Source organism: Mixophyes fleayi, chromosome 2 (assembly GCF_038048845.1).
Source record: "Mixophyes fleayi isolate aMixFle1 chromosome 2, aMixFle1.hap1, whole genome shotgun sequence".
NCBI classification, from domain to species: Eukaryota; Metazoa; Chordata; class Amphibia; order Anura; family Limnodynastidae; genus Mixophyes; species Mixophyes fleayi.
In genome coordinates, this window is record NC_134403.1 from 71,995,899 (window position 1) to 72,010,220 (window position 14,322).

Genomic DNA, 14,322 nt, shown 5'->3' on the forward strand with positions numbered 1-14,322 from the left:
CTTTTGGGAGTCTGGGAGGACTCCCCAAAATTTCAAAAGCCTCCTGGAAATTCTGGAAAATGTGGCCAGTATGGTTCTAAGTTCATTAAAGAGGATGTCAATCTTGGGGGGGCTGTGACACCATCCCACCCTTCTCCCAGACATATCAGATTTACTGCACTAAACCAGTCTATCCCCCTGTAAAATAAAGGTGGAATTTAACTGATTGGATTACCAAGCTGGGATGCTCTGCTTTATGGAACTCTTCTTTTATAAGAAGGAACTAGTGACATCATTATGGTTGGAGCTACTTTGTAAACTGATCATTTTAATATTGGTTCAGCACACAAAATGTAAGCTTCAACTGTGCAGGGAATTAATCCACTTTAAACAGAATTTCCAGTGCTTTCTTTAAATAAATAAATAAATAAATAAATAACATTTGTTAGGGATTGGATTCAAATAATGTTGGGCTAAAAGTTCCTATGGTCCTTGTTTTTTAGCTTAACTGAGAATGTACACAAATTATCTCCATTATTATGTTTGATCCATTTGCTTTATTTTATGTTCATTACATTGTAAAGGGTATAAAATAATGTGATCTTCCTAAATAAGTAATACTGACCTGCATGTGTCACATATAATTTGTTTAGTACAGCGTGCCATCTAGTGGAATATATTACATAATATACATAAGACATTGGACCCTTGTAGATGGTGACTGTATATAAGAGCAGTGTATTTAAGTGTCCTTCAGAATAACATATTCTTTTTATATTCTTTTTCATCAATGGTATATAACTTTATATTCGTCATCAATGATATATAACTTTGTTGTGCTCAGTCCATGAGAAGATAAATTCAACTGGATCCAGAGATGCTAGTTCTCATGTTCTCGAAACCATAAATAGAATGTTACCTAAGATGTATACATGTTAGGATTCTCTATGTGAGCGCTATGTCCACCGTTGGTTGTCTTCTTCTAGGTGGTTGTCATTTGGGGGTACAAGTTGTGAAGTGTATATGCTGTGTCATTCAGGAATTCATGATCTGAAGATACAAAACAAACATCAATAGAGACAAGCGAAAAAATTTTTTCAAATAAATGGCATGATATTAAAGCCTATATACATATTGGGCCTGAGTCATTAAGGAGAGGGAAGCAAAAAAAAGGAGTAAGTTTGCCCCTGGACAAACCATGCAAGGGGTGCAAATTAGTTTATTATTTTGCACATAAGTTAAATACTGGCTGTTTTTTTTATGTAGAACACAAATACTTGATAGCAATATTTTTACACTGAAAGTTAAAGTTGATCTAGGACATGTCCTGCTACAAATATACATCTGTCCCCACTCTTTAATGTGAAAACCTGCTGTTCTTTATTTTATATACCTAAAACCTAAAATTATAACACCTAATACACAAGCTTGAGAAAGAAGAGGTGGTTTAGTGAAGTGTAGTTAAGAGTGGTGCCAGACAGGTCCTTTCTGCACCTAGTGTACAGCAGCCCCATGCACTTGTACAGGTGTCCATCTACTTCTTGTACTTGCACATTGCTGGCAACACTGGGATCCGGTCAGACTGCTGTGGATTACTGCAGACTGTATTCATAGATTATATCCATGGTAGTGTGAAAGTACACAATGGGCCTGATTCATTAAGGAAAGTAAAGATTTGGATGTGGAGCTAAATTTAAAATTTGAGGACAGATTTATAGTTGGGGTAGGGCATGTCCTAGATCAACTTTACATTTCAGTATAAAAATAAAGCTATTAAGTATTTGTGTGCTAGATGAAAAAACAGCCAGTATTTAACTTATGTGCAAAATAATAAACTAATTTGCACCCCTTGTATTGTAACATGTCCAGGAGGAAACTTACTCCTTTTTTTGCCTTACTTTCTGCAATGAATCAGACCCTATGACTACATGAATTAAAGTTTTTGCAGCATCTTATGTGAGATATGTATTCTGGAGATGTTTTCATATATGTGTAAAATGAATTACAGGGATGTCATTTAGGGAGCGTTCCAGTTTCCCAGAAACCCCCCTAAACTACATCACAACAGTGTGTAGTTTAGCATGAAGAAACAGCTCCTATAAACCTCTTTCATCATCTCGATTTAAAAATCTATAACACTTAGGGGTAAATGTATCAAACACACGCTTTCTGCGCTGGTTACAATCCACCACACATCTCCATCAATTCCCGGTGGTTAAGTGCTCCAAACCATTGTATTTAATATAGGGTGGTTTGAGGGTTCAATGTAGAAACACTTATTTAAATACATGCTGTTAGAGCTCTCTTCTCATTCATAACATACAAGGAGGCACCACTGTGGCAATCATTATTTAATGTTTATGGGGACAAAATTAATTTATAATTAACTTATAGGGGCAATTTTTAGTGCTCGTTGCATTAAGGGGGCAATATTATTGCATTATTATATAATGAAGGCAAAATGAATATACAATTAAATTAAGGGGCAATCATATTTAATTGCTAATAGGGACAATAATTAATTATAATGGGGACAACATTTATTATATGGCACTACAAGTGCCAGCAGGAACTTCCACACATGTGTGCAATATACATGGTGCACATGAAGTGTCGTCCCAATATAAATAATTATTGTCCCCGTTAGCAATTTAATATATCGCCTGGTAATATAATAGAAGGTTAAAGATTCCAGGGTAACATGTCCTAGACAGTAAATTAAAGTAATTCATTATTCATAATGATCTCTGCAAAACAGGGGATATATAACTATCAGGTATTCCCCACAACTGTACTTACCTGCTGGGATATAGCTGGGGACTCCTGTCTTCATTCTATGCAACAGGGATTCAACAAACATTCTGAAATCAATGCCTGTCGCCTTAGAAGGGAGGAGGAAAAACCTGCCAGGGATTTTATACATAGAACACATTTTCTCACAGGCAAATCCCAGGTTATTGAGAATGCTCTCTGCATCTGCTTGGTGTAATGTCAGGACCTCTGAGATGCTGGACAGAAGGAGAAATGGAAAAGTTAGGAAATCATTTTGCATAGTAAAATTCAGACCAATAGCTATAAGAATGGTAGTTTTCTGTTGCACAGAAAGTGATCTAAACATACTCTGATGCTTACAAGTGCTAATTGGAATGTAAAGTGGTTTTATATTTGTGTGCAGTAGTTTGGTGATACTCATTAAGGGTCTGATTCATTAAGGAGCGTATCACGCACACAATTACTCTGGACCATACGCCAGGGAACGCAGAAACATCAAATTCATCTCCAAGCGCAAAGGTCCTTTAGTACAGCCTATGATTTCATGGGCGGAACGGGGAGAGGACTGGGTGTATGCAAGTGGTCAATGTACAGTAAAGGCGTGTCAAGCGCATGTAGCAGTGCCTGATTCAAGATTTGGGCATCTCTAAGGGATATGATTTTCAGTTATATCACCTGTACCAGTTACAGGTCGGGTGTAATTGCCGATCACTAGTGATGACGGCTGTGTATAAATGCTAGAACATGTGTTTGCAATGACTATGGGCCTGATTTATTAAGGAACCTAGGCAAGAAATTGAGTAAGTATTTTTTACTTAATTTTCTGGAAAAAAACATGTTACAATGCAAGGGGTGTAAATTAGTTTTCTATTTTGCACATAAGTTAAATACTGACTGTTTTTCATGTAGCGCACAAATATCAACTTTAAATTAAGCTATCAAGTATTTGTGTGCTATATAAAAAAACAGACTGTATTTAACTTATATGCAAAATAATAAACTGATTTTCACCTCTTGCATTGTAACATTTTTTTGCCCAGAAAACTTAGGCAAGAAATTGAGTAAGTTTTCTTAAGTTCCTTATTGAATCAGGCCCTATATTGTTAACAGGTGACATTAAATTACTTTTTTCTGTGCGTCCTTTTGTGACATAATATTCCACATATGTATTGGATGTAGCCTGCAGTGTATTGTCTGTTAGAGCAATGCGCATCTAGACCCATATTCATCAACAGATATATCTTCAGATCCACTCCTTGTTGAATATACACATGTGCATACCCAATATGGGCCTGATTCATTAAGTAAAGTTAAGCAAAAGTAAGTAAAGCAACACCATGTTGCATTGGAGGGGGAGGTAAATTTAAAATGTGATGGCAGATTTATATTTGGGGTAAGGCATGTCCTAGATCAACTTTAAATTTCAGTGTACAAATAAATATCAAGTATTTGTGTGCTACATGAGCAAGCAGTCAGTATATTCTTATGTGCAAAATAATAAACTAATTTGCACCCCTTGCATTGTAACATGGTTTTGTCCCAAAAACTTGAGTTAGAAAACTCATTCATATTTTTGCTTAACTTTCCTCAATGAATCAGGCCCTATATGTGTGTTTTATGTTTCTTTTTAAAAAAATGTACATTATGTTCGTTTTGAATTTGTTAATAAATCAGACCCTGAAAGTTTATGTGAAATTCGACAGATGTACCTAGCTAAGGTATCTATCTGTGGCATACTCATTGGGCCCGATTCATCAAGGCACGTATCTGCCGTTTTCGTGTGTATCAATTGACAGTAAGGGACGTGCCACACTCGGGGGCACACAGCCACGTCTGAATCAAGCTCTGGGCATCTGAAAGTTACTTGTTTTCCTGCCGTATCTCTTGCTCCAGGTACAGGGCTAGTCTAAGTCCTGATCAGTAGTGATAATGGTCCCGTATGCAGCTATAACGTGTCTGCAGTCAGGAGCAACTGTAAAAATGTATTTTATGTTCAGACATTAAGATCCTCCTAATAAATGTATTTCATGGGAAAAACGTGTGTATATATATATATATATATATATATATATATATATATATATATATATATATGTATATATATATATATATATAATGTTTTTGTTTTTAACTATTTTGTCATTAATGTTTATATTATTGACAAGTAACATTAATTCAATAGTTGGTTTTTTTCTGTGTGTTCTTTTGTGAATGTAGATTCCACATTCCAAATTGTGCGTATTCTGCAGTATCCTGTCTAGTAAAGCAGAGTGCACCTAGATCTGAATTTGTCAGCGTAAGTATCTTCAGATCTATTCCTTGTTGAATTCGGGAGTACGCAGAGCCAATTTCTGTACGTTTTTAAACATTGTGCTCAATATGCACCAATATAGTGAGGTTCCTGTATCTTACAAAAAATCATTCAAATTAGACAAAATGTGAATTGCAGATACTGGTGGCCTAAATGCATGTAAATATAATATACCCATCACCTACACAAAGCGGAGGCAGCCATTCTCTGGCACACATATGAATGCAGAATATCACTTCAATAGGAACCTGTGATGACTGGCTTTATTCCCTCTGCTTACATAGTATATGGAGCCTAGTTGTCATGTCTATACCAAGGTTTCTGTTGCTGGCTTTATTCCCTCTGCTTACATAGTATATGGAGCCTAGTTGTCATGTCTATACCAAGGTTTCTGTTGCTGGCTTTATTCCCTCTGCTTACATAGTATATGAAGCCTAGTTGTCATGTCTATACCAAGGTTTCTGTTGCTGGCTTTATTCCCTCTGCTTACATAGTATATGGAGCCTAGTTGTCATGTCTATACCAAGGTTTCTGTTGCTGGCTTTATTCCCTCTGCTTACATAGTATATGAAGCCTAGTTGTCATGTCTATACCAAGGTTTCTGTTGCACCATCACAGACTTTTGTGCTAAGATAATAAACCACAGGATCATGTTAATTAGAGGTAAAGTACATTTCAGGTGTGCAGGTTGTTACAGATCAACTTTGTAGATCATACCTGGAACTGGTTTTAAAGGTGCTGTTAGATGCCATACTGTCACCCAGATACATGTTCTCCAGACGTGGATTTTCTAGCACCACCCTGTGGACACAATTGGACCAGCAAATGCATTGGATTATAACAAGTAGGAGAAAGGAGCATCCTTTATAGAGGTACATATCATTACTAGAGATGTTCACTGATCCTGTGTTTTGGTTTCGGTTTTGGACCTGGATTAACTTAGTGTTTTGGTTTTGGCAAAACCGCCCTCGTGTGCTTTGGTTTTGGGTTTTTTTCTAAAATCATCATCATCATCATCATTTATTTATATAGCGCCAACATATTCCATAGCGCTCTACAATTGGGGACAAACATAGTAAACTAATAAACAAACTGGGTAAAACAGACAAAGAGGTGAGAAGGCCCTGCTCGCAAGCTTACAATCTATTGGACAATGGGAGTTTGACACATGAGGTTAAGTCTACATTTGCAGTCGGCCCAGGCAGGAGGTAATAGGGTAATGTAGTGAGGTTAAGAGGGTGGTTGAGGAATATTATAAGCTTGTCTGAAGAGGTGGGTTTTCAGAGAACGCTTGAAAGCTTGTAGACCAGAGAAGAGTCTTACTGTGCGAGGGAGAGAATTCCATAGAGTGGGTGCAGCCCGGAAAAAGTCCTGTAATCGGGAATGGGAGGATGTAATGAGTGTGGATGAGAGACGCAGATCTTGTGCAGAACGGAGTTGTCGAGTTGGGAGATATTTTGTGACAAGAGAGGAGATGTATATTGGTGCAGCTTTGTTGATGGCCTTGTAGGTTAGTAAGAGTATTTTATATTGGATTCGGTAGAAACCAGGCAGCCAGTGTAGAGACATACAGAGTGATTCAACAGAGGAATAACGATTTGTGCAAAATAGATTGTAGGGGCTTGAGTCTGTTTTTGGGAAGGCCTGTAAGGAGGGAATTGCAATAGTCAATGCGGGAGATGATAAGTGCATGAATTAAGGTTTTTACAGTGTCTTGTGTGAGATATGTGCAAATTCTGGAAATGTTTTTTAGATGTATGTAACATGATTTAGATATAGAGTCAATGTGGGGAACAAAGGATAGGTGTGAGTCAAGGATTACACCTAGGCAGTGAGCTTGTGGGGTGGGATTTATGGTCATGTTATCAACAGAGATAGATATGTCAGGTATGCTCTTGTTGGTGGGTGGGAATATTATTAACTCTGTTTTAGAAAGATTAAGTTTGAGTTGGCGAGAGGACATCCAAGATGAAACGGCAGAAAGACAGTCAGTTACACGGGACAACACAGATGTCGAGAGATCAGGAGAGGATAGATCAATTTGGGTATCATCCGCATAGAGATGATACTGAAAATCCCTATTTTTTTCTAAAAATCACATAATTTGGCTCTTGTTTTGTTCCTACATTTTTATTAACCTCAATAACATTATTTACCAGTCATTTCCAGTGAATTTTTGTCAAGTGACAAGAACACTGCTACCCTTTCTGTTTCTGTGTTAGCAATGGCACTAAGCAATGGCACTGGAGACTGGAGAGTAACAAGAACACTGCTACCCCTGTTTCTGTGAGCAATGGCACTAAGCAATGGCACTGGAGAATGGAGAGTGACAAGAACACTGCTACCCCTGTTTCTGTTTGAGCAATGGCACTAAGCAATGGCACTGGAGACTGGAGAGTGACAAGAACACTGCTACCCCTGTTTCTGTGTGAGCAATGGCACTGAGCAATGGCACTGGAGACTGGAGACTGACAAGAACACTGCTACCCCTGTTTCTGTGTGAGCAATGGCGCTGGATCTCCTGGGAGGGAGGTACTTATGGAATCCAAAACCCGCAAGATCCGACAATGCAACAATGATGCCTCGATTCAGATCCGAGGATGTGTGAAAGTACCGAGCCGGCTCACGAGCCTTCTTGGATCCTTTAAGTTCGGGTGGGCTCGGTTTTCAGAAAACCGAGCCTGTGCATCTCTAATCATTACTATTATTATCAGTATTATAGTTTATCTGTTTTTATTTATTTATTAATTTTCTTACCAATAAACATTTAAGAACTTAAACAGCACCTTTCAAACTCATAGAAACCCAAGCGATATCTTATAGCTATAAATATACGAACCTCCTTGCATAAGCTATAAACTACAAACACTAAGACCTAAAGACAGCACACAAAAGAGCTGCTGTAAGCATGGACTGATTGAATGACAAATATTCTCTGTACAGCACTGTGGAATTGGTGGCGCTATATAAATAAATGATGATGATGATGATGATGATGATAATGATGATCTATCAATTCTACTATCATGCAAAAGAACTACAGCTGCTGGAAACTATAAACATTGTCAAGCTGCATTATGAGCTATTTATATCACAAGCCATGTATATAGTGTGCAAAATGAGCTATATTACTACAAAAAAAAATACTTCAAAACCACAGGTATAAGATGATGTGATAACAAATATATCATTATAAGTGACACCAACAGAGACATTCCAACTAGTAAAATTAATATATTTATCCTCAACACCAAAAGGTAATCCACTCTCTCCCCCTCCCGTTTTCTCTCCACTGAATTACACCGACCAGGTCCCCTCGCTTGTAGCACTCTCACCACCACCACCACCACCACTGTGCTCCGAAAACCTCCAAATAGCCCTAAACACAGGACTGGAACTCCTTAAACCTTCCAATAGGCAGCAACCACCACATCAGAAACAACACCCACAAGCGCAGATAGTCCAGGAACATAGAGGTGCATTTGACATCTGGATCTTCCTACATCAGTACTACTCATATGTCATGACACAGTCCCGTCACAGATAGCCCTGTCCTAACTTACTCAATCACACAAGTGCACAGGTCACATGAACAGCACTCGTATCTTCTGAAATAATCTGTGTGTAGGAATTCTGATTATCTGATTGGAAACAGCCCTTTCTGTCCCTGCCCACTTCAGCATTGTGGATGTAGAGATGAGCAGGAGATGAGGAATAATAACAAAATGATGCTCTGATCCTATGTAGTTAACTTAAACATATAAACATCATAGTTTCAAAATGTAATAAATGATAGAATAGGGGGAATTGAAAAAAAATTATAAGGGGTTGGTCATGGCAAATATGTATATTATTATTCCGATATAAATATTTTTATCACAGACAGTTTGATTGACATTCATTAGAGTTAGTTTCCAAAGATCATTCTATATCACTGAATAGTTCAATAGTTCCACTTCGAGGTGGAAATTTAAAAGTGGTGGTATTGAAAATATAAGTCAATGGAATTTGATAGTTTTACAATGCAGGCAGTAGAATAAGTGGTGTACACCCCCACTAAGATGGTAAAATGAAGAAAAACATTTGCTTTACATGTAATTTGTGTTACCTTATCCTGTTCCTATGGTGAGCAGATAAGAGAATTGCTAAAAAGGGAAACAAAGACTGAATCAGAGAAATGCTAATGTATTCATGATGTAAAACAGTGTCTGCATAACTACCTGGAAAAATGACTGATGTACACCAGATTAGGGTTTACATTTAAGATTTAACATTCATGATGCAAATTCCAAGTGTTGCATTACAATATGCCCTGGTCAGTCTGTGAACCCCAGAGGATCATGGGAGCTGTGGTGTATTAACAAGTAGACATGATAGACATCTACAAAAGTCTTTGCATTAGGCCACGAAACTTTGCAGGTTCTGCCAGCTGAATTTGGCCTTAAGTATTCGTGTTCCTATCTCAACCACACCACACAGCAGACTGAATTGACCGTCACCATCCCAACTTTATTGTTACACTATAAATTCTGTGACATACAAATATCTTGTGCAATGGCATTCCATGAAATGGGGCAGCACAAATGAATCTCTGGCACAATTTTGCTTGTCTCTAAAAACAGTTTATAAGTCACAGGACATGTTTACTTAAAAAGATTAGCTGGATAACTCTTCAATAAAAAAACATTCAAATAAGACTTAGAGGTATATTTACTAAACTGCGGGTTTGAAAATGTGGAGATGTTGCCTATAGCAACCAATCAGATTCTTGCTGTCATTTTGTAGAATTTACTAAATAACTGATAAATAGAATTTGGGTATCTTAGCTAACGTGTACAAACTCGTTCAGACATTTCAACATGATTATTTTATGTTTCCATGACCATAATGTGTTTGTAAGCGTTAAATATATATGAATTTTAAATTAATTCTTATCATTAACTGTATTCTCATCTATACATTTTACCTTCAGCTCCAAGAATAAAGTCATCATCCAAGCTGTTTCCCTTGCTGTAAGATCCTGTAAGAAAGACATTTGTCCATGTGTTACAGTGTTAGGGAATTTAATTGCTTAATACATTGTAAGTTGCACCAAGGAAACATTCTTCTTAATTTGGCCCCTCCTCTTAATTGGACATACAGCTGTTTTTCCCTGGTGAAAAGCTTAAGGCACAGGCCACTAGTTAGCACAATGGGAAAGGGATCATAACGGAATAGGAATTTACAGATTATAGAATGATTATGCTTGTAGAGGTAAATGTATCAAGCTGCGAGTTTCTGGCAGGTTTGAAAAGTGGAGATGTTGCCTATAGCAACCAATCAGGTTCTAGCTGTCATTTGTCAATGTATTAAATAAATGATAGCTAGAATCTGATTGGTTACTATAGGCAACATCCCCACTTTTCAAACCTACCGGAAACTCACAACTTGATACATTTACCCCGTAGTGTAAAAATCTTCACAGCTCTTGGGGCTTACCAGAAAAAGAAGGTTTAGTACTCATTTAACAATGTTTAACAATAAATATGAAAACTGACAAGCTTTAGTTTCTAAAGCGTAAAATATTTTTCTTTGAATGACTCACTATTTGGGCATATTCTTAATGACAAGACTCTTCTTACTACGTTGTTTGTACATTATAAAAAATATGTATATATTTATATCAAGATTTCAATGACAAATATGCAATTTTGGTAAGGTGGACAGTTCTCGTTGCAATAGAGAAGTCACCATCAGTTAAAGTTATTGTAGAATCACAAACATACTAATTTAATGGCATATACATCTCAAACCTATGAGGACTTGATTGTGCTGTGTATTATAAATACTTTAGGAAAACTATCTTACATGGGTTTTATGCACAATAAATATCATATGTGTGTAAGACTGTTCATTCCCTAAAGGGGACAGGTGATAATCAATTAAAGCCTACAACATATATTTGGGATTATTTACATAAATCTGCACAACAGCCAAGTCTCTACATGATTTTATCAGCTCAATCCATAGTCAGTATCCAGTGAGATATCCACAGCTCCTGCAAAAGCAGCCACATGGCATGATGTAACAAAAAGCACAAATTACTTTATCTCTCCGTCATATTGTGCCGCTCTATCGTAAAAGAAAAGCAATGACTCTTTATAGCTGCTAAAAGGTATCAGCAGTATCAATGTCATTTTTCTAACTATGTTTCCCAAGAGTCCTGTGTATACAATGAACAAAACATACATAGGGCCTAATGTATTGTCGGAATCAAGTTCAACTCCTAAGCGCAAAAGGTGATTTGGGCTAATGCGCATGTGCAGTAGCCACGGATCCGTCTCAGTTTGCACTCAGACTAAGACAGATCTCCACCATACTTGCCAACATTTTAGATTTGGCTTCCGGGAGCTGCCGGGGGGAGGTGGGCGGGCAGGGGGTGGGGCTCAGAAAATTGCGTCATTTTGGCCCCGCCCAAACGCCGTGATTCCGGGTGAATCGCGGCATTTGAACCGAATTCTGCCCACTTCACTAAAAAGTGGGCAGATCAGGGAGATTGCCACACACTCCCGAGAGTCTGGGAGACTCCCGCGAAATGCGGGAGTCTCCCGGACATTCCGGGAGAGTTGGCAAGTATGATCTCCACCTTGCACCTCTCTAAATTTAGAGAGGAGGAACAAGGTAGGTATTGGGCGAGCATAGCAGGGTAAAGGCGTGTTCATGCTATTTACATGCTAAGCTGAGTTAGAAGCAGGCGCTCATAAGGTCTCCAGGAAATGTATCTGTCACGGGTGCTTTATCCTGGTACGAGTTCTGTGCTGATCGTGATGCCCATCAGCACAGACCTTACTGTATTAAAAAAGAAGAAAATTAAATAATTACATTTTTTTTTTAAAAAAAAAATTGCGTGCCCCCCACAGCGATGTTTCTTAATATTTATTTATTTATTTATATATCTGCCTTATGGGCTGGTGCACATGATACACTTAATTGTATCTAACTCAATATCAGGCCCATAATGTGGATACATAAAATGCACCTATAGCTTGAAATATGTGTCAAACTCAAGGATATAGTTATTCGCTTTTAGTATTGGCTGCATTCTACAAAAGTTAGTTCCTTCCTTATAAGCAAGAGCTCGGCACATAAGCTGTAACATACAGGATTTTCTCTAGAAGATTATTGGTCAGATAATAACCCAGACGTTGATAACAGGAAGGTTTTATCATGTGAGTTATTATCTAGACATATTTGTTATCAGCATCCATCATTCTAAATTATGTTATGTAGGGACCATAGTGCAAGAGCCACAAACTGAAAATCAAATTCTTTGCTCATAATGAAATACGGTTTAGTTTTAAAGTCCAATATAAACCTTAACACTTTAAAAGCAAAAACATATCAATAATAATATCTCATAACTACCTTTGTGATGAAGTAACACATCTTCACAAGTATTTTCTACAGATGAGCTGTCAAACAATGAACAGAAATTAGTTATCACAATCGTTACAGACTGTCCAGTGTTCAAAAAGAAATCATGTTTCACATGTTGCAATTGGCTGAAACCAACGGGAGATCTTCACCTTTACAGGGGAGGGCTGGCATCCATCTTTAGATTAATTTATTGGATTGTACATTCCCATCTGTAACTTACATAGTTCTTTCTAAGGGGTAGATGTATGAAGCTGCGAGTTTCCGGCGGGTTTGAAACGCAGAGATGTTGCCTATTCTATTCAGATTCTAGTTATTGATTATTTAATAAATTCTACAAAAGTCTCTGCTTTTCAGCCATGTCTTTATATGACCAGGTAGTTTCTTGTTTGTTGACCTTGGCTGTGACACAAAGCTGGTTTCTGGGTACACAGATGTCTGTGTTGTGTCCAGTGGCAACAATAATAAACAAAGCTGCCTGATGCATTAATATATAAATACATAACTCAAAAACAATGATGTATGTCTGGAAGATACAGTGGTGTAGATTTATCAAACCTTTTAAAATAGGAAAAGTGGAGATGTTGCCCATAGCAACCAACAGATTCTAGCTATCATTTTCTAGAATGTGCTAAATAAATGATAGCTAGATGAGCAACATCTCCACTTTTTATTTTTAGAAGATGTGATAAATCTACCCCACTGTATTCTTTAAAATTTTCCATAGGGCATGTGAAGGGAAATAAATGAATGTCATCTGAAGATGGAAAACCAATTCAACAACTTATGAAGAAAAGAATTCACTTACGCTGACAACAATGAAGGATTCCATCTTTTGGGCCTCTGCTGTTACTGGGAATTATCCAACGGTTATAGTTTTTAAAACTCAGTCTAGAGCATTATCACATGGGACATAACACGTTGCCCCCTGATGGTACATTTGTCACAGCTATAAGGTTAGGGGTCACTGTCCTGCCAACAATGTAACGGCATTGTTTCAAAGATGTAAACTCGATAACACATCATAGTGTCAGAGTAGGTGTCAATTAAAAAGTCTTAAGATAGACATCCCGTTTAGCATCAAACAGTTCACAATAAAATATGACAATTTCATTTCATATGACAATAATTCTGATTCATAAATGGTATCATACAGGCAGAATACTGAGATTTATTTCAGCACAGAGAACAAGACAAGTGGTGCTTTAACGTTTTACATCCATTCAGCATAAAAAAGTCTCCAATTGTTTAGTATTTGGTTATAGAAAAAAAGGCAAAGGCAAGGTTATTGTGAGGGTCAAATTGTTCTATTATATTATTTATAGTAAATATATACTGTTACTAAAATATCATAAAGTCATAACAGCATAGAAACTGTTTTATGTAACGTAGCTCATTATTGTAGTGTAATTGGCTTCTACATGCTCCAGCTATCCACTGATTCTAAAATACAAAATCTCATTATCTAAAGAAAGAAAAACCCAGAGGCATTGCGCACTTATAATTGTATTCATTGCAATGAAGCACAATTTAAAGGAGAACTCTGGCAAGATGTCTTTTATATACAGTACTCTCAGGGCTGTTTTTGTAATTTCATTTATGTATTTCCTTTTAATCTTCTTTTTTGCTACTTTGTCTTTAATAACCACTTATTATTTCTAGTGCAATAAGGGGGAGGGGATAGAGGAGCATCTGCCTTTGTTACACAAAATTACTAATTTAGGGAGTATTCCATCATAGGGGCTCAGTGTTGGACAGATGTCCGTCTCTTTTTTGCGTAAGATACACATTTCTGTACTGCACATCTGCAACAAAAATGTGTACGCAATGTCCATATATATTTATTT

The 14,322-nt window shown here is 37.2% G+C and overlaps 1 protein-coding gene across 3 annotated transcripts in view; it reads right to left on the minus strand.

Moving 5' to 3' along the window:
- Positions 1-813: 813 nt before the first annotated feature.
- TESPA1 (thymocyte expressed, positive selection associated 1) overlaps positions 814-14,322 on the minus strand; it is a 90,824-nt gene continuing 77,315 nt past the window's right edge. For all 3 annotated transcript variants that reach the window (XM_075199251.1, XM_075199252.1, XM_075199250.1), the window contains exons 4-9: positions 12,467-12,513; positions 10,029-10,082; positions 9,171-9,207; positions 5,780-5,863; positions 2,779-2,987; positions 814-1,029 (exon numbers count right to left, since the gene is read on the minus strand). In XM_075199251.1, coding sequence (XP_075055352.1) covers positions 962-1,029; positions 2,779-2,987; positions 5,780-5,863; positions 9,171-9,207; positions 10,029-10,082; positions 12,467-12,513 — 499 coding nt within the window. In that variant the 3' untranslated portion in view covers positions 814-961. The remainder of the gene's footprint in view (positions 1,030-2,778; positions 2,988-5,779; positions 5,864-9,170; positions 9,208-10,028; positions 10,083-12,466; positions 12,514-14,322) is intronic.